Source organism: Catharus ustulatus, chromosome 28 (genome assembly GCF_009819885.2).
Source record: "Catharus ustulatus isolate bCatUst1 chromosome 28, bCatUst1.pri.v2, whole genome shotgun sequence".
NCBI classification, from domain to species: Eukaryota; Metazoa; Chordata; class Aves; order Passeriformes; family Turdidae; genus Catharus; species Catharus ustulatus.
In genome coordinates, this window is record NC_046248.1 from 4,107,258 (window position 1) to 4,128,342 (window position 21,085).

The following is a 21,085-nucleotide window of genomic DNA, read 5'->3' on the forward strand; positions in this document are numbered from 1 at the left end:
TGAGTCCTCCTTTTGACAGGTGGCACCTTGCACAGGTGGGGTCATGGACAGAAACAAAACCATCAGCAGGACAAACAAATCCCAGCAGTTTTCCCTCACACTTTTGGGGTGCCAACAGGGAACATGTTTGTTTCATGGGATGCAAATTGCAAAGCTCAGGACACAGAGGGGTTTTGTGTAAAAACTTACATAAGTTTATTGAACTGATCCAAACCAATGACCTATTTTGGCCTGAATTCCACCGCTAAGTCTGCGAGCAAACCAAAGGCAAATCGTGGGAGTGGGAGGTGTATCCCTGGGGAGAGAAACCAGAATACAAAACCAGATGGACTTACAGCTCTTCTTCTCTGAAATTACATATGGATGCAACATTAACAGGGAGCAAGAATAGACTTTGTGTTTAAATCATGTTTGAAGTTTTCAGGAGCTGCAGAAAAGCAATCACAGAGGCAAAGGCCCGAGACGGCTGAAGCCCCTCTAACGTCGCTCTGGGGAAGGCATCTCTCTGCTGCCTACAAAAGTGCCACATCCAAACGAGGGAGGCACAGCTGCCAGGAATATTTCAGCCTCTGGGCTGCTTTAAGCACCTCGTTTGCATTCCCAAATGCTGCACACGAGCAGAACCTACAGAATCTCACCAACAGGCGAGGGGGCAGAGCTGCTGCGGGTTCCAGACCCGAGGAGCACAGGCACAGGGAGAGCCTGTCCCCAGCAGCACTCCCTCCAAGCCACCACGGGTCACACCTGCTACCAGCATGCCTGCAGCTCCCAAAAAACCAGCTTACAAATCCCAGCCAGGGAGCAGAGGACAGCCAGCACTCCGTGTGCATATTCATAACAGCGCCCGACACGCGATCCGCCCGGAACATCTGGCCAAACCCACGGATATCCAACAGGAACACATCCAACAGCACAACAGCACAGCACTGAGCTGGGCACAGAGCTGGGTGACACTTTGGTACACAGCTGTCACCCAAGTCCTCGTGGGGCAGGTGCTGTGCCCGCTGTGCAGGCTGCCTGTGCCTGACTATTATGCATGAACAGGAACAACACAACAGCTCTCGACAAAAGCAGCCCTTGGATGGAAGGACACACAAACCAGGCAAGCTTGCAAATCTGTTCTGTTTTCTCTAGGGGATGTGACAGACCCAGGGACATTCAGCTGAAGTGGGCACATGCTGGCAATGCCTGGACATGGCCCCTCCTGACACAGCAGAGGTGTAAATCAAACCTCTTGCCAAACCTCCTGTCCCACTCAGAACCTTCTCCTCTCTCCCCAGAACAGGGTCCCCTGTTGGGTGGCACACACACAAGACCCTTCCCCACAAGGTCCCATGATTTGGGGTATTTTGCCACATCCTTGTGTGCCATTTTGTTCTCACTTCCCACAGCTGATCATCTGCACACAGTAACTCTCTCTGGGTCTTGGGGTGAGTCCTTCTCCTTGGGAAGCCAACCAAGATTCTTGGTTTCTATCCATGACTGCTCCACCATCTGCACACAAGGTGAATGCCTTGAGAAAAACCTTCCCTGGAGCAGTGGCAGGGTGGGTATGAAATCACCATCACAGACCAGGGGAGCAGGTTTGGGTGTCAGCACCAATTCCCCAGCACCTGTTAACCTTCTGTGGTCTCTTTTTCCATCTTCCAGTTCCCACCAGGTCTGTCACAAATAAAATCAGGATTTACTGCCAGTTCTGAGCTGATGACAGCACTGGTCCCTCCATGGACAGTCCAATTTTTAGTGGGCAAACAAACTTAAAAGCAGATACTTGGCTCTTCTTTATCATCCCTTCCACTCTTTAATGGCCTTTGTTTATTCCCTTCTCTGAGAGCCAGACACTTAATTGTGCTGAGGAAGTTGGTCAAGAGTTACAGCATCTCATTAATAGCAGGTACAATGCCATAAATACACCCACAGAGGTAACTACTGCTCTGGAGAATCAGCTCAGAGATACTTTTGCATCCCCACAGGTCGCTTGCCTCAGACCCTGCAGCCACTCAGGGATAAACTACTTAGACTGGAGGTCAAGGGCTGAAATAGGCTTCTAATATTAAACAACCATATCTTCATAAAACTTTGCTTTATAACAAAATATCTTATTAACCACAACTTTTCCTATTGGTAGGTATGTATATATCATACAGAAGTGTTGGCTTAAGGGTTCTGCTATGGGGCAGCAAATTATTTTTGCTGCCCCAGTGGAAAATACATCTTCAGTAAAGCTCTAGCTTATAAAAGCATCATTTTATGTTACACTGCCACTATCTCCCTGCTGTTTAGTTTACAGGTACCATGGATCTCTGGAAAATCTATGCTACCTATGGAAAATCTTGCTCCCTTCCCTATTGCTCATCTCAACAGGGCCAAGAAATTGCTGTTTTTTGGCAGGGGGATGAGGCACAAATTAGTGACTTGTTTTAAATCCTCCCGTTTGAACCCTCGCTTTGGATAAGGAACTAATCCCCTCTGAACAATCCCCACATCCTAAACCTGAAGACTATGAGATAATAATACTTCATCCCCTCCCCAATGATCCCACCCCACAATCCAGGTAAAATGTGAAGAGAAATACACAACTCCAAGAATACCAAAGGAGCTCGGTGATGTGGGCAAAAGCATCCTGGGGAAGAAAAGTGCACGTGGGGACAAAGGGAGCGTTTCAAAATGAAGGTCAGGAGTTCATGTGTAACTAGAGCCCTCGCTGCACAGCTCCAAAAACTGCTGGGCAGCTGCTTGGAACCAGGAAATTGGGAAAGTCTTGAACTTGGAGCAGGGAAGACACAAGAAAGCGAACCAAGAGAAAGGAAGGAGGATTCAGTGAGCAGGCAGGGGAATCTGCTCTGCAGTAGAAAACAGGGACTACGTGAAGCAGCAGCACGCGATGCCTACGGGGGGCGTGGGGGAAGCCAAGAGAGAGTGAAACCTGCTGAACAGCCAAGGTGAGTCCAGCTGCTCTGTTCCTCCACTTCCAGAGGCTGATCCGAGCCAACACATCCTCCGAGTTCGGAGCCTACGCAGGGACCCCCGGCCGGGGGCCCCGGGGAAAGTGCTAGGTTTGAACTGGTGCAACAGCAACAAACACAAACTTCAACTTGACTCTTCCTCTCTCCCAGGAGAGGAATTTTAGCCATTCCACTTGCAGCACCCACTGGTACACGGTGAAGTGCACAGAGATCTCTTCACCATCAGGATGGACAGTGGTCAAAGGGGGAAGCTGCTCTTTAACCCCTTGTTGACCTATTGTTCTGAAAGCCCTTCCAAGGCAGCACTCATCCACCACCTCCCAAAATTCACTTTCCAACACACCCTTTATCCCCACAGGCTGCAGGCACCACGTGAGATGGGTACAGCAACCAAAAACTCTTTTTTCTCCCCCAAAATCAGGTGGATATAGAGCGTGCACTTTGAAAAGAAAGTTTCTTTCTGGGAAGTTCTTTTTCTTTTCCCCCATTTTGTGCACTCACAGAAAGAAAACCAGTGGAGTGAAGTGGATGCACTAAAGTACCTGAGCTCTGAATCAAGCAGAATACTGATGGAGATCTTTCCTGTGAACTCGAGCACAACAAAAGGTTGAGACAGCACCAAGCTGCAAGAAAATACTACAGCAAGCTCGAGCCACAGTTGGATAGCTAGGCCAAAGGGAGCTCTGGTGGAGCAAAACACCAAAAAATTTAGGGAAAGAAAACAACAGGTCAAATTCTGCACCGAGCTGTCTCCTCCCTTATGGACCCTGGCATTGTTTAGCTTGAACAAGTGACCATTCATGCCAAATCACGAGTATACCGGAGCATCAAAGGAAACATCAAGGTATTGCCCACACTGAAACACACGTCCTGAAGTCAGTTGTCACCTCAAGGTCACCTGCAGTGGATGGTGGGCATGGTTCTCAGATCAGGGCACTTCCTCCGGGCTAAGAAATCACCTGCTACAGAAACACAACCAAACCTCAACCAACCAACCAACCGAAACAAAAACCTTGCAAAAAACTCCCCAATGCATGTGTGTGGGTGTGTGGGGGCGTGTGGGTGTGGGCAAAAAGGCTATTTCATTCTGGGCTCCACGTAAATTTTATCTCCATCCCGGATGCCGTAGGAGTGCAGCGCCCGCGAGCTGTATTTCATCTCCTCGGGACCAAAAGGAGCTTCCTGGTCCAAGTAGAAGAGCAGCATGTTGCTTGTTGACAGCTGCACCACAGTTTTTAAGTGCTTCTTCAGCTCTGCCACAGTCTGGTCGAGGCGGATGGACATCTCCTCCACCTTGTCCTGGAAGTGAACCTCCACCTTGGCGCTGCTCTGGGGCCGCAGATCCACCACGGCCAAGGGCTCCAGCTTCCCGTACTTGGTCACCAGCTCGTGATACCTGGAAAATTCAACAAGTCCAGAGTTATGGTGCAGCCAGTGCACATTTCCCAGGTCTGAGTGTTCCCCACATGTGACAACACTGACCCTGATTCCAGCCCAGAGAGCCCAAGCAGTCCCGTCACTTTGTCCCACAGTCCCCAGGCTGCACCGTGGCACTGACATGAGCTCAGTGTCCCACTAGTGAGAAGTGTTTTGCTGAGGAATGTGAAGTTACCAGCAGTAGCCTGAGATGTTAGAGCTGGCTGGTCTCAAAACAGCTTCCTGACAGGACTGAGAAGCACAGTTTGGGCTCCTACAGTTTCAGAAATCCCAGCCGGGGCTGCAGTGGGATTTGGAAGAAAGAGAGGACGCTGTGCTCACAACTCTACACCTCCTGTCCAGGGAAAACACTTCACTGAAGAGTGCCAGAATCAAGCCAGTGCTCACAAAAAGGACACAGCCTTCAGTTTAGATTCCCAGTATCTGTGGCCTCACAACTTAACTGATCATCAGACATTCCTGCTGTTTTCCAAAAGGCCAGCTAGGTCCCAAATGTTACACCCCACTGAGCACAGGATCATCAAGATCACTAAAGCAAGGTGAGCTGCTGCACAGTTTGAGAGCTGATAACAAACAGGGCACTTCTTGCCAGCTGATCCCTCACACCTGCTCTGAAACAAGATGGGAATTTTACTAGCAGAGGCACACACTCCACTGTCACCTTGTCCTTGCAGCCAAGTTCTCAGAGTGTTCTTCCCAAGGTCCCTGCGATGGAAAGTCTGTGTCACCCCCGCCCCCCTGCTATCGCTCCCATCGGGCCAGGCTGGATCTCCCTGCCTGGCTGGGAAAGAGGAGGAATGGCAGCACAAAACACAATGGGATTGGGATGACAAAGGCTGAGAGCTGCTGAGGACAGGTAACGTTTCAGAGCCCCTGCACAGAAAGCGCTTTGTGCTCCCGATCCCAGGCGGAGCTGAATGAGCTCAGCGCGGTGTCACAGCCCCAGAGCAGCGATGGGAGCTGGCAGCAGGGGTGACCCCAGGGAGTGCTGCTGGAGGCAGGAATGTTCCTGGAGAACAGCAGCCCCTCTGTGTGCTGGGCACTGAGCTGAGGGCCACAAGGCACTAGGATTTCCCCAGTCCCATGGACACATCCAAGGCGGGATGGTGCCCTGCTCTCACAGCACTGGGGTGGTAGGAGCAGCCCCATTTATTTGGGAAAGCCATTAGTGCTGAGGGGAAACAACACTCCTCACGTTTAACCCACCTGCAGGCAGAGCAAATGCCAGCCAATGTGTCAGCAGTGCAAAGGGTTTCTGTTTCTCTGGAAGGATTTGCCAGCAGCAATATCCCATGGGAAAGAGGGAGAGAGGAACCCACCTCTTGCTGCTCCAAACCCTCAGCCCCTCTGGGATATCTATTTAATTCTCAGCATCTCTGCTGCTGCAGACCAGCAACAACTTCTGAGCCAGCCACAATTACTGTCATGATTCATGCACTAAGAGTGGACTGGGCTGATGATGGGGAGAGGATAAAGAGGGGGACAAATTTCAGACAAGAGAACCATCATGAGAGAGCCATGATTATCCAAAAATGTGCTGCAAATATGTGGTGGTCAAGCAACGCTGTCTGAAATTTTCTTGTGTTGAGGAAGGGCAGAATGAGCTTTGCAGCCTGCTCCTTTGTATGTGAGCTGCAAAGAAATTGGGGAGTGTGAGTGACTGGCTGCTCTCAAATCAATCAGGACCAGGCAGACTGGTACATGGATGTTTTGGACCCCAATAATAGGCACCCTGGAGACTTTTCTAATCACCCCTTGCAGCCTGGCAGACGCTGAGGCTGCTGAAGACCTGAGCCTGGCTGAAAGTGCCTGTGATACTGTGCAGATAAACAGTGGAGCAGACAAGCAGAGGGCTCATTAAAACCCCCCAGACACGAGGCCGTGGCTGCACAAGACAGCCAATATTGGATTGTGCACCCGGCGCTCCCTAGAACCACGACATCCACTGAGATAAATTGTTCCTTCCATTTCCCTGCCTGCCTGATCCCTTCCAGCTGCACACAGCAATGCAGCAAGCAGGGGGCTTCTGGAGACAGAGCTTATCACAGCCTGCACCTTGCCAGTCTGGAGGGGGGCTGCTCCCACTGGGAAGTTTTCCCTGCTCAAGTTGTTCTCCCTCTGCTCGAGGCAGCACTGCAATGCAGATGTCAGACCCCAGCCACAACATGTGTGCCCTGATTAGTTTCTAATTACAAACCACTTCTGGAGCCACCACACCAGATTTGGGAGCGAGGAAAGGGAAGCTTTAGCAACAAACAGACACAAAATCCCTCTGCAAGGACTGCCAGGTCTCCATTCAGACAAGGGCTGCTGATTGTGAAACCCAGCACTGGGGACACTCAGCCATCTGCAGCCTCACTAGGAGAGAGTCTGCAGTGGCACCCAACCCCTCCACAGGACAGAACAACCCTCTCTGGTAGCTGCAGAAGTCTCTTGGAAACACTGCACAGATGAAGGGATTTGGACAAAGGGGCCTTTGAACATGAAAAAAGCAGTACCAGTGTTTAAAGGCTAAGAAATCTGAGGGGGAGGTAATTTTTCTAGCATAAAGCTGGCCTGTTGGTCAAAATCAGCCTGGTTTTCTTGGATGGGTGAGATGCCACCTACAAACCAATCCCAGTGTTGTGTGGTGATGTGTAACACACAGCCTGTCCCCAAAATCCAGGTCCTAGGCAGCATGAGTGCCTACAGCTGTACCCCACTGTGTCCTTCCCAGCAATCTATGGATCACTGACATTCTGTCACCACCAAACACAAGAAATATGAAATGTTATGGAAATTAATCCCTTTTGGGAGCAGCACTATGAGCTCACAGTCCCAGTCTCCCCTTCTCCTTCCCCTCTCCTGCATTCTCTGTCTCTGCTGTTATTTCTTCCAATATTTCCTTCAATTTTCACGCTTCAAGGCCCTCTAAAATTACAAGTCAGGACTTGTCCTCAGAAAAGGACTAGCTGTCTTGTCTCCCTGACTGCATGAGTGCCCTCTGCCTCTGAACTGACCCCAGCATGCTTTTAACAAATATTATAATCACTGACCCTATTAATATTCACACAAAATGCCATGCCCTCATTCCCCATTCCAGCCTTCCCACCCCCCTTACTGGATTGGCAGGTCACATATCCAGTGCTTTAGAAAAACAAGAGGCATTTCAGCTGAGAGTTAAGCAGAGGAAAACACTGAGCAGATTCCATTTGCACCTCTGTCATCCATGCCAGACAATAGCTGTGACCTTCAGTGTGTCCCCACCTCTGTCTGTGCCCTCGGAGTCACACACACACACACACTCCTGTCCTACTCCTTTTCTGTAAAAAAGGGGTAATAAAGCTTTGCTGTCCAAAAGCACAATGAGGGTTTAGGGCAGAGGGCAGGTAAAGGCAATGGCCTGATGCTCCATGATCCCTCCTCAGCCCATTAGAAGCAGTAAGTGGATGCTGGCACAAAAAAGACACAGACTGAACAGCATCTGTCCAAGTTCATTAGTTTACCAAGATGAACGGATCATTGGATGCACTTTTTTGGCAAAGAAAACCCATCAGACTTGTGATTTGCAGGCCTGAAAGTGAGGGGACAGCTTCCCATTGCCAGCCACATCCACACACCAGATGGTCCAGAGGATTAGATGCCCTGGTCTGGCAGTGGAGAGCAGATTTGTCCTGGCTTTGGGCACTCCCAAACACAGGTGGATTATGAAGGGAGCCATGGGAGAGGTCAGGAAACAATGAAGGTCATGACCTGAACAGTCCTGTTGTTTAATGGCACTCCACACAGGCACTTTTAAAACCAAATCTGCCTCAGGAGTGACCCTACAAGTCATCAGACAACAACACCATAACAATTTCAGCCCAAACAGACCAAAGGGGCCAAGGTCAGAGGAAGGTGAGGGATGTGTTTTCCATGGAACAGCTGGCACATATTTCCCATCACCTGGCCAATCCCCACCCTTCTGTCCCTGCTCTGCACTGCAGGACTGAGAACTCCTACCTGAAAGGCACCTCCTCCTCGGGGAACTCCATGTAATAGCGGATGAAGAACCGCTCTGAGTCCTCCCGCTCCCCGTCGGCCACGATGCTGCCGTTGAGCTTGGTGATGCATGGCAACCTGCAGGCACACAGCAAGAGCCACAGTCAGCCAGGAGGGGAGCCCAGACAGGCTCAGCAACAAGGCAGCCACATCAAAAATGCCTCAGCTTTAACACCATGAGAATGCCTGCCAGGAAGCTCAGGCCTCAATCGCTTTGAGAGAGCAGGAAAGTTCCACGTAGTTTCACAAGAACATTCAAAATTGAGCATTTTCATTTCACCACAGATATGCACCACACGTGCACAGATTTGTAGGAGACTCACAAAATCTCCTGAGAAACAGAGCAGCCAGATTTGACATTTTAACTTCTCTGACTTTTCCACAAAACAAGCTCCAATCTTTCTGCATTCACACAGAACTTCTCCTACCAACCTCTTCCTCTGATGAACTGTTCCCACCCAAAAAATCAAGCCTCAATCTTTCTGCATTCACACTGAACTTCATCTCCTGCCAGCCTCTGATTACCTGCTCCCACCCCTTCCCTGCCTTGTCACGTTTCTGCTGAGCAGAACAAACCAACAGACCTGGCTATTAGCAGCTTCCTGCGTTCCTCGGTGGTGTAAGACTGCAGCAGAGGAATTCCCAGCAATTTCACTTCCTCAAGCTTGGGGAAAGAATTTAACTTGTCAATGTCTTCCCAGCAATGCAGACCTGCTCAGGGGGAAAGAGCTGTGTTAACAAACACAGAAAACACATCATGGATCCAAGATAATCAGGCACAGCCAAAGAACATATGTGTCAGGAGAGTGTCACTGCTGCTCCTTTGAGAACTTGGCTTTTTGCTCACGATGTGCTGCTAAAAAAGTCAACATTTGCTTACAAGACAGAGGAGCTGAAATACTCTTGTGCTGTTCCCAAATCTAGAAGGATGCTCTCCATGGCTTTTTTATGGACCACTCAGCCTTTGGCCTCACTGCTGGGGACTGACCAGCATCAGTGGTGTTGTGTCTATGAAGGGACACTGCCTTCAGAGTGCTAAAGTCACCAGCACTTCTTCCATTCCAGGCATCACTAAAGCTTTACCTCACACACACAACCACCTTGGGTCCCATTTCTGCTCACAACCCAATGGTGAAACAGTCCCAGAAGCCATCCAGCCATTTAATGGAAAAGGTTTTAACTCGTTTTCAGCCCCCTCAAGACCTGACATTTGGGATAACAAAGCAGGCAGGGAGGGCAAAATCAAACAAAGGTGAGGATTGAGCAGAGCTGTGATTGTGTGACCAGATAACACAACTCACCTTGGAGTCTTCACCTGCCAGACATTCAGAGTGCAGCAGCTTTCTCTAAAACCCCCAAAAAAGTTTTAACAAGCTCCTTGGGATTTCTATTTGACTTTCAGCTCCCAAAACATCAAAATGCAACACAGAGCCCAGAGTTCTTAAGCACCTGGCATCAAAACTGCAAAACTACTTACCAGAGGAGCACTTGTTCCTTGGTGAGACAGTGCTTTCAAATGCAGCCTAACAGGCTTTTCCTCCTCTAGTTAAGCTTTTATTACAGGGATTCCTTGATGTTTACATTGTAGGACATGTTAATAAAGTCCCTTCTACCTGCCTGACACTTCAGCAGCACTTGCACAGCATATAAAGCTGTAAAGAACAAAAGCTGCTGGTGCATGAAGCACTCCTGCAGATGAATTTCTGCTGTGTGTCATACACAAACACGTCAGAGCCCCCACGAGCTGCCCTGCAGCTCCTTCTCTCCCAGCACAGGGTGCTCTTCCCAATATTCCAACTGCTCATTCTCTTTCTGGAGCGTTGGCTGAGAATTCTCTGGGGCTGGAGTGTAAAAGCAGCTTCCAGCATCACTTGTGAGGCTGTAATGACTGAGCACAGAAGACAGACAGCTTTTGCTGGGGGATGCTTGATCCATGCTGCACACCTGCACATGTCCTCATTTTACCCGAGATAAAACAGGGAATAAAGGGAAAATGGGATTCTTTCATCCCCTCCACTGCCAGACTTCTATTTATCCTTCCCCAGCCTGGAGTACCTGAGGCAGGGATGGGAAACAGAGGGAAACTACCAACATAAAAAACCTTTCCAGTTCATTTTGATTAACTGGTCCACACTGCTCTGACTCATCTTTTGATAATGACTGACTACCCAAAGCAGCAGGGAGATCACACAGATGGGCAAGTTCATTGCTTCTCATCTGTACAGGAGGAGAGACTCTGATCAACCACAAAACCCATCCCAGATACCAGGCTCTCACCTGACTTGTGCAAGTTGATGGATCTTAGGTTGGGGAAGAGCCTTGCCAGGGAATCTTCTGACTCTTCAATGGTTGTGAGGTTGTTGTTAGCCAGGATAAGCGTGTCCAGTGATGGAAACATAATTCCCAACTTTCGAATTTCAGTCCAGTCTTGAAGATTATTGTCAGTTATGTGGAGTAGCTTGAGAGACTGACAGCACACTGGAGAACAAGACACTGTTTCGTAGTCATTAAGGCACAGGAAGAGCTCCTCCAAGCTGCACAGGGCAGAAAGGATCATGTCATCAATTCTAGGTGATTTTAACACAACTTTCTGTAACAGCTGAGAGCCTTGGTGTAGAGAAGGCCTTTGAGCACTCCACATGGTGTTTCAACTATATCTCTGCTCCCATCCATATCTTCAGAGATCTAAAAAACCTTTCAAGGGAGTCTCTCCCAGTATTGTATAACAGATTGCTTGGGGTTGTCTTCCACATCTGTGCCCAACCAGCCACCAACCCAGCTCCAACAGTGACTGGGATCTGTTCCCAGTGCTCTCAGCTTAATTTAAAATGAGGTTTTGATACAACACCAATGATGATTTTTCCCCCATGTCACTGCCAAAGACTCCCATTAAACAAAGAACAGATCCATTAAGGAAAGAACAGGTCCCACTAAGTTTCCAGACAGTCCCAAACCCAGAGAAGTGTAGGCTGGCCACGCAGGACATTCTGTTGTCATCATCTCTGCTTACAAAGCCACACAAAGAGGGATCTGTCATCAAAACGAAGCCACTGAGGACATTCATGGGAGCAGAATGCCAAGGTGGCCTGTGACCAAACCACAGAAATCAACACCTTAGCAGAGAAAAGCAGGCTGAAATATTCCTTGACAAGTGGCCAGACCCTCAGAGGTACCTCCCATTTAACAGGTATGCCCTGCACCATTCACTGCACAGTGACTCAGAGGGAAGTGTGACCCTCCTACATTTTTTGGGGTCATTATTCATCTCTGGTATTTAGGTTTGGAGGAAGAGAAGGCCTGGGTTTTTCAGCACCACCAAACCACCAAGTTTGGTTTCTAGGACAACATAAAGCACCTCACCTGGAGTTCCCAAACTCCCAAAGGAAAATATCCCTTTTTCTCTACTGATGTTTGCATCCTCCCAGCCCCCTCATCCCTCACCACAACCCCATAACCCAGCCCTGACCTGAGTGCAGCAAACCCCCAGATTCCCAGGCTTACTCAGGTAATTCCTGCAGGATGGTGTGCACTGTTTCCCAGGAAGCTTTGCTGTTGTTGAGCACAAGTTTGCGGACGCCAGCGAAAGACCCAGCGCAACTTCTCTCTAAAACGGACAAACTGAGAGGGTTGGAACTCAGGTTTAGAAACTCCAAGTGGGGGACGTTGGACACAATTTTACTGACCTAAGTGGGGAGGGAAGAAAAAAAAAACAGAAAGAAAGAAATGTGTATCAGGCAGAAATCAGACCTCTGGCAATAATATCCCACCTCCTAAAAGGGCCCTGTGGAATCATCATAGAGCAATGATATGGGGAAAAACATAGGGATATCTACCTGTAATTCATACTGCAGCCATTCCTGATCTAGATGGATTGGTTAATTGCTCATTCTCCTCAAGAGTTCATTTAATTACACTCTAGGAACAGCTTGATAAGAGAAATGCAGTCCCTTGGGAGAGGTCATAAAATCCACCTCAGGCCCAAGGCTGAGCAGAGCACGTTCCAGGAGCCAGCCCTCGCTCACAGGGGCCATGGACACCTCTCCTGCCTCCAAGGCCAACTCTGAGCACTTATCCAGCTTCCCACTGCTCCCACAGAGCTCAGCCAATTCCTAATTCCCTCCCTGACTGGGCAACTGAGTGGGAAGTGGTTCAAACACCAGCAGACATCAATGCAGAAAATAATTCTGGGTCAGAGAACACCTGGCTGGAGGGCTGCACTCCACAAAGAGTTGGGATGGGCACAGATGGGCAGACCAGGCACACAGGGGTCAATAAATGCCCAGTTGTTGGCAAAGGGTGATTGTCTCATGAATTCAAGGGTGGCAAACATGAGGTAATGACCCTGCCTCACTTCACACCTCCCCTCAGGTGATGTCATGGTTTGGGTGCTACACCTCAGGAGTTAAGTAGGCAAACTGGATGACATCAGTCCAGCAAAAACACAGGATTTAGGAAAAAGTCACTTATGATGGATGCCTGGAAGAAGGTTATATTTTTTCAGCATTATACTAAAATAAGGAAAGGAGGCATTAAAGCTCTTAGTGGGTATAAAAAGCTGTTGTATAAAGAACAGTGATGATTCTCCTCCTGCCTGCTGAGAACAGGGCAGGCAGAAATTGGCTGAAATTGCAGCACAGGAGACTTAAATTACACAGTTTAGCCTATGAGGTTATTAGCCAAGCATGGGAACAGGCTACCCAGGGATCTGGAATCCCCAGCACGGGCAGCTTTTAGGGTTGGGGAGATATTTATCTGGTGTGGATGGGCTGTGAAAACTTAATCCTATCTCAGGGGAAGGGGCCAGCACACACAGAAGCCTTTCAGTTCCAGGGCAGCCTGAAGAGACTGAACACAGAGCAGGTGTGAGATGTGCAGCTTGTGAGTGACCAGGTATGAGGTCAGCCCCTGAGCTGGGACACTGCAAACACTGCATTCCCTCCCTGCTTAAAGACATGAGAATCTGATGGCACAAAACCCCATGATATCCTGGTTTTTTCCACATATTTCCAACAATAAACACTAACATAAAAGGAGAGCATAATCTAGTGAGGAACCTAATGACACTTGAATGGATTGAGATTGTTTCACTCCTGTTACATTGCATTTATTGAGCATTATTTCACCCAAGCACTTCAAAAGGATTTTACAACAGCATTTAGCATTAATTAATGAGGCTGCAAAAATACCCTTTGTGATAAATATTATTAAATCTGTTCTGCAGATAAGGCAACAAATATGGAGAGGGAATAAGTACCTTGCCCACCACTGCAGTGGCAAAGCTGGGAATCAACTGCCACTCTGTTAGAAACTAAACTGCTCATTAACTTCTTGGTGTTAGAAATGCCAGTTCCAGTGCTTTGCATGACAAAATAAAATAAAAATACTGATTTTTCACCCATGGGCCAAGACTGTAAGTCACAAGTTAGAGGAGTGAAGTGCCACACTGGATTAATTTTGTCACATGTATTGCTCAGCTGCTGTCAAAGTAAATAAACATCACCTTCAGAAATGAGAAAGAAACCACAAAAATGGAACTCTCATCAATGCAATACATTTGCAGTCAGTAATAGCTGTGAAAAGGTACCCAGTAAGGTGCCCATCACCATTTTACCTCATGCCAGTCTTCCAGTTTGTTGTCAGAGAGGTCGAGCTCAAAGACGTGGGCGCAGAAGGCGGCGATCTCGTTCTCGTCCCCGGCACAGGTGATGCCACAGCTGTTGAGCACCAGCACACTGGGCAGGTTCAGGCGGTCTGGCACAGGGAAAAACAGAAGCTGCCTCTGCTCAGCACTGCCTTGGAGTTACAGAACCCAGCCCCAAACGTGGATGTTACAGCCAGCAGGAGAAACCCAGCAGTAATGTCAGAATTTACACCAATGTCAGGTGAAACACGGATTTTATAACTGGCACCTTGGTTGTAAACATGAAGCACCACTCCTATCAGTGCTCTTCAGTTCTGCCATGTACTTCTGTGTATTTCAGCCCTGTCCTTTGTCATTTATGGCTTGTATCCTATCAGTCCTTGCCACAACTTCTGCTCTTCCCCAGGCAGCTGCTGCTGCAGATAGGACACAGGACTAGGGGAGTGTCAGCTGCACAGCCACAATCCCTTATCCACTAGCCCTGAGCCCACTTGGGCCCTGAGCCCACTTGGGAGGTATTTAAACATTTCTTAGAAGGCATTTAAACATTTCTTAGAAGGTATTTAAACATTTCTAAGGAGGTATTTAAACATTTCTTAGGAGGTATTTAAACATTTCCTTTCTAAGCCTTCCCTTCCCAAGGTTCAGTGTAGAACACAGACTCAGGTTTCTGCTCTGCCTTTCCATTTCTGTTTTGGTTTTGCTCCAGCTCCTCTTCATGTAAATGTACTCAAAGCTACAACCAAGGACTTGGACCTCAATCACAGCCTGCTGTGCTTAAGGTAAACCATGACAAAAAGCTGGGGGTTTGTGACAGGAAACAATTTCCACACAAGAAATCCACATTGGGCCAAGGCAAGCCATCAGTCTCTTACACTTTCATGTACAACATGGCTTTGCCACCTCTCTGGAGTACTGAAATCCATTTCAATCTAAGCACAAGCTTTTTCTTAAATAGGTGGCCTCTTTTCTCCTTAACACTTGACAGCTACATGACTAGAAAGAGATTTTAGCAGCAAACAATTACCTGGAGTGATCTGGGTTTCCAAGTTTTCTGGCTCAAAAGAGTTTGGTTTCTTAAAAGGACAGTGTGGCACTTAGGGAATGACTAATGCAGTATTTGTGAGTCATGTTTTAAGATGTGACCTCTTTTCAGCACACAAACAGCTCAGGTGAGCTTGAGAAATGTAAATTTACCTGCAGAGAGTACTGACTGAACATTCCATCAGGCCATTTTCTGTTCTTGTTCATTTTGAGAGTGTTTTATCCTCAACTGAACTCAGGCCCTTTTTTCTCCTCTGTCAAACCCAGTTATTGAAAACTTCATCCAGCTGATTTCCATGGCTATTTTCCCCTTTGGGGCTGGTAATGACACAAATTGACCAGATGGATGTTTGGATTACTCCTACAGATCATGATGGGTAAGATGTGTGACACAAAGCAGGGGCAACTCTGATGGGATCAATGTGAGTCTCACACCCATCTGCACAAACCAAGAATTAAATGCCAACATCAGAGTGTGCAGGAAGACTAAAGGGTGTCACATGGATCTAGTTCAGAGGAGGTGGTGACATAGATTCTGCAGTCTGGGAGGCTCAAGGACATCCACGAGCAGCACAGAGCTTCAGACACACATCTGGCTAAATTCCCTCGAGGTAGCAAGGTCAGGAGCACAGGAAAGGGCAATTCTTCACTAGGTCACAAAGTATTTGGTGCCTTGAGAAGACAAAGTACACGGCAAGTTCACCTGAGGCACTTGTCACCAAAGCAGCCTGGCTAGAGGTTCAACAATTCATCACTCTGCTTGAAATATGTCCCCTCCTGGGTACACTGAGCTCCTGGTTCTGCAGGCATCAAAGCAAGCTGGTGGCATGGGAACCAACCTCAAATTTAGATATTTTATGTATTTTTAAGCCACCTCTGCCAAAACACCTGTTTCTGCAGCCAATAATAAAACAGGATCAGTGGCCTGAAAAAAAGCTCCAAGGACTGCTGAACCCTCAACACACAGACTGCACAGGGCCTTAGGTCCATCTCCCCCTCACAGGGCTGGAAGATCCCTTCCAACCCAAATGATTCTACTCTGTTCTCTGATTCTGTCATGCTGTAGAGAAATCTTTTTTTTTACAGCAACCAGTTCTGTCACTTTCTACCTTCATTAGATTCCAGTCTCTCAACTCTCCAGTAAAAAAACAAATTGTGATGGTTCTTTTTCTGGGCAATTCAAGGAGATTTCTCTTTCAGTTGCTTCCTCCCAGATGCTCAGAAAAAGCAGAACTTACCTTTCATAGGTGAGCCCTGTGGAGTTGCTGGGACATGCACCCCCATGCCAGGCCCACGGCGGTAGGGGAAGTTCTCAGGGCTGTATTTTTCACACAGAACTTGCATGAAACTCCTTCCACTGGGCTGGTCCATGCTCCCTTCTTGGACTTCTGGAAAAAAAAAGAGAAAAATAGAGCATATGAGCAGTCAGCAAGTAACAATTCTAATAGAACACAGGGAAAGCAAGCAGATGGGTCACAGGTTTTATTTCTGAGCTCCAGATCATCCAACAGATCCTGTTTCAAACTGAAGACTGAAATAAAACATTTCTTGAAAGAACCCAAAGCCAGAGGGTTTGGTGCTGTACAAACACAGCATTACAGGCCAAGTTCAAGACCTCCTTACCCCACATGCTCTCCCAGGATAATTCCAGGCTGCAAAAGGTGACTTCTGTCCTTGTCACTTCTGCCCCTCCCACGAGCACTGAGAGAAATCCACAGCTACTCTCAAACACATTTCCAGGGCAGCCAGGAGGGGAAGGGGCAAACAGCTGCTTGTGAGTAAGAGATTGCTCCAACAGCTGTTTGCCAGCTTCCCCTTTCTGCTGTGTCACCAAACATCATCTGGCCAGGCCCAAAGGCAACTCCTGCCAATTCCATTCTGCAGCTGCCTAATGTATCTGGGAGATAATAACTGTGCCCTTCATATCTGGGCATGGCACAGAACAGCACAGGAACAAGGCCTTGCCTCATCACAGCTGCTGAGCTGCCTGCAGAGATACTGAGAGGCAGCTGGGAGTGTTTTTGGCACCAGGACCCCTCCATGGCCCTGCCCAGGTGGGACTCAGCCTCTCTCTCTGCCCTGTTTTCCTGAACTTGGCATTTGATGGGTTTCTAACACAGGAGCAGAGCTTGGCTCATGAATGAGGAGATTGTTGTTTCCAGAGATCTCCCAGTCCTGCTACCCATCATGGACACAGCATCACAATCCTGAGCATGCAGGGACCAGGGCAGGTTTCCTACACTGTACAATGAGTCATAGGGCACCATTTCTACTAATTATAGCAAAATCACATTTTTAAACCTCACACTGGGGCCACACATTTATTGCAAGCCATGCTGCTAATCCTGAATTAAAGTATCTGCCCTTTTCTTACCTTTAGGCTTGTTACAGGCAAATCTAGATACAAAATTCTAAACAAAAGTGATTTCACTTAGGCTCCCTTTGCTGAGAATCACCTGTTTAACAAGTTCCACTTCACTTCTTCATGACCAGACTAAAACCCACCAACCAAAAGGATTTGAGTACAATAAGCAGCAATTGACAGAAGCATGTTATCATTTTTATATTATATAAAAAGTTTAAATTTCACAAATAGCAACTTACAGGATTAGTCTTAAAAAAAACCCAAACCCCACCATTTTCATCTCTCAACAGCTTGGCTGATTCATAGCTCAAACTTGCCTCATGTCACTACTTTATCTAGAATCAAAAATTAAACCCTCAAACTGGAGTTTGAAAGGAACAAGGCATTTAGTTTTAGGCTAAACCATTCCACATGGTACAGGAACAATTTGCACTGACAGCCAAAGCTTTAGGCTGAAAGGCCTCATTCCAGAGTGGTCTGGGAGCTCAGCACCATCCACAGACAGACAGGACTTTCTAAACAACACATTCAGACCTCCTGGGCTGGAAATTCTGGAACTCCCAACTTCACGTGGCTTTTCCATCAGCTCCATCCCTCTTTATCTGCTGAACAAACATCAGCTGCAAACTCCACAGGAGAAACTCACCTTAAATGAGCAAAATGTGTGAGAGCAATCCAGAACTGAGAAGAAAAACCACTGACATTTGCATCCAATGGCTTTGAATCCCCAACATTTTCTTCCTCAAGCTCTACTTTTGAACACCAGTGCCATTGTGAGATGACAAAAATGTCGTGAGGTGGGCAGTCACCTTTCCCACCTCCCTTCCCAAGGGATTTCACATCCCCTGTAATCATCTGTCACGCACGTGCCTTCTCTGAATCCCTACAATTGCCTGGGAGCAGGGAGCAGCAGGATGTGCAAAGGGAATGACAGGTTTCAAGGGAATGTTGTCAGCACAAGGGCAGCACAGGGTGACCTGCAAGGTGCACATTTCTGAGTGTGTCCCTGCTGACAGCACAAGGAACAATTCACGTCTCAAAATAACTGGGTTTTCTAAATGACAGCACAGGGTGCAAACGAGGCACTTGGGCTTTGAGAGGTGTCAACAAATAGCCTTTGTTGTTATATTTAAGTGCTCTGCTGCAGGGCTGTGGCCCCAGTGACAAAGGACAGAGAATCTCAGAATGGTTTGGGTTGGAAGGGACCTTAAAAATAATCACATTCCAGTCCTTGATTCCAACATCTTCCACTATCCCAGGTTGCTTCAAGCCCCATCCAACCTGGCTGGATCCAGGGGCAGCCACAGCTTCTCTGGGCACCCTGTGCCAGGGCTTCCCCACCCTCACAGGGAGGAATTTCTCCCCAGTATGCACTCTCTGACACTTTGAAGCCATTCCTCTTTGTCCTGTCACTCCTGCAAATACTGGAAGGTCACCCCAAAGTTTCTCCTCTCCAGGTAAACAATCCCAACTCTCCCAGCCTTTCTTCCCAGCAGAGCTGTTCCATCCCTCTGATCATCCTGGTGCCTCCCCTGGACTCTCCCCAGCAGCTCCACATCCTTCCTGTGCTGGGATTCCCAAGTGTCTGGAAAGAGAAGCATGACCCTGACTTGACACTGATTCCAGGGAAACCCACGGTGCTGCTGCAGCTGATGAGTGAAAAGAGAACACTGAAAACAGCACGGAAAATATTTCCATCCCCTGTGCTGTGAGCCTTCCAGGAGAAGAGGAGACCTTTCAGGAGAATGATATCATCAATAGCATGCTAATGAAATTCCAGTGCCACTCAAATGCCTTTGGGGCACATCCTGAAGAGTCACACAGCAAACACATCCTGATGTGTTTGTATACACGGAAAACAAAGCGTAAGGAATGGAGGAACAGCACAAACATCTCTGCAAGGAGCTGGAACATCGTTCTCCCGAGACATGATTCAGGGAAATTATTTTTGAGATGATCTCAAGAGGCAGAGAAGTGAAACATTGAATAGTTTGGGTTGGAAGGGGACCTTGAAGATCATTCAGTTCCACTGCTCCCTGCCTTGGAAAGGGAAATCCCAGCAGGATTTATCAGGGATTGTAGCAGGGCAGGGAGCCTGACCCTCTGAGCCACCAGGACAACCCACCCAAGCAGGTGAAACTCTGTCAAGGCCCCCTTCAAACCCAGCAGGGCTGTTTGTTCCCCCAGCACAGCACTGAGGAGACCAGAGAGCATGTGACAGACACCAAATTATCCCTTGGCACATTCCTGGCCTGACTCTGACCCTGTCCCACTGCACCAGCAATTATTCCCTGCTGGAAACCCCTGTCCCTGCTGCTGGGGCTGGGGCAGGACAAGCACACAGCTGCCCCCTGACAGCTTGGGGTGTCAGCCCTGAGCCCTCTCCCTGTCCCCACACACAGCCTGTCACTGTCCCCACACACAGGCTGTCCCAGTCCCCACACACAGCCTGTCACTGTCCCCTCACACAGCCTGTCCCAGTCCCCTCACACAGCTTGTTCCAGTCCCCTCACACAGCCTGTCACTGTCCCCACACACAGCCTGTCCCTGTCCCCACACACAGCCTGTCCCTGTCCCCTCACACAGCCTGTCCCTGTCCCCTCACACAGCCTGTCCCTGTCCCCTCACACGGCCTGTCCCTGTCCCCACACACAGCCTGTCACTGTCCCCTTACACGGCCTGTCCCTGTCCCCTCACACGGCCTGTCCCAGTCCCCACACACAGCCTGTCACTGTCCCCTCACACAGCCTGTCACTGTACCCTCACACAGCCTGTCACTGTACCCTCACACGGCCTGTCACTGTCCCCTCGTATGGCCTGTCCCTGTCCCCTCGTACAGCCTGTCCCTGTCCCCTCACACGACCTGTCCCAGTCCCCTCACACGGCCTGTCCCCTGCCCCACACACAGCCTGTCACTGTCCCCTCACACGGCCTGTCCCAGTCCCCTCACACGGCCTGTCCCAGTCCCCTCATATGGCCTGTCCCTGTCCCCTCACACGGCCTGTCCCTGTCCCCTCACACGGCCTGTCCCCTGCCCCTCACACGGCCCCGAGCTCTCCCCGGCTGACAGCGGCGTTCCCGCACCGCGCCGCTCCCGGGGCCGCAGCCGAGGGGTGCCAGGGGTGCCCGGGCGGTGTCGGGGGGTGCCAGCAGCCCCCGCTGTCCCCTGTCCCCCCCTGTCCCCCGCCCCTCTCACCCAGGCCCGGCCGCCGCGTCCCGCATCGACCCGGAAGCAGCTCCAAACATCACGTGACACCGCGCGCGGTCACGTGGCGGGGCGCTCCCCCGTTGCCGTGGAGACGGCGACGCCGATGACGTCATCCCTGTCACCACGGAGGGTTTCCTTGGGATGCGACGGGAAGAGCGATGGCAGCGCATCAGGGAGGGAATCCTGACCCTCTGCCCGGCCCTGGCAGGCGCATCGGGAGTGCTGTGTCCAGCTCTGCGCTCCTCAGCACAGGAGGGACAGGGACATCCTGCAGCGGGGCCAGCGAGGGTGGCAGAGACGAGGGACGGGAGCATCCTGCTGATGAGGGAATTGTTCAAGGCCAGAAGGGACCTGACCCCTGTCTGTAGTGCCTGCAGGGAGGGCTCCGAGCAGGGCCCAGGCAA

At 49.3% G+C, this 21,085-nt stretch overlaps 1 protein-coding gene across 1 annotated transcript; it reads right to left on the minus strand.

The window, feature by feature from the left end:
• Positions 1 to 171: 171 nt before the first annotated feature.
• Positions 172 to 20,752, minus strand: TBCEL (tubulin folding cofactor E like). Its single transcript, XM_033081736.1, has 8 exons — positions 20,670 to 20,752; positions 16,347 to 16,496; positions 14,035 to 14,174; positions 11,925 to 12,106; positions 10,701 to 10,957; positions 9,008 to 9,134; positions 8,385 to 8,501; positions 172 to 4,362 (listed from the first exon to the last, which is right to left on the minus strand). The coding sequence occupies exons 2-8, from the start codon at positions 16,477 to 16,479 to the stop codon at positions 4,044 to 4,046; spliced, it is 1,275 nt and encodes a 424-aa protein (XP_032937627.1). The 5' UTR covers positions 16,480 to 16,496; positions 20,670 to 20,752; the 3' UTR covers positions 172 to 4,043.
• Between the last annotated feature and the right edge of the window lie 333 nt (positions 20,753 to 21,085).

Excerpts from the sequence above, each read along its gene's own strand:
- TBCEL (XM_033081736.1), bottom strand. The coding sequence starts at position 16,479 with ATGGACCAGCCCAGTGGAAGGAGTTTCATGCAAGTTCTGTGTGAAAAA. Across the intron at positions 12,107-14,034 it reads AACTGGAAGACTGGCATGAG|GTCAGTAAAATTGTGTCCAA; the intron begins GTAAAATGGTGA and ends CTCCCCACTTAG. Across the intron at positions 4,363-8,384 it reads GAGGAGGAGGTGCCTTTCAG|GTATCACGAGCTGGTGACCA; the intron begins GTAGGAGTTCTC and ends TGAATTTTCCAG.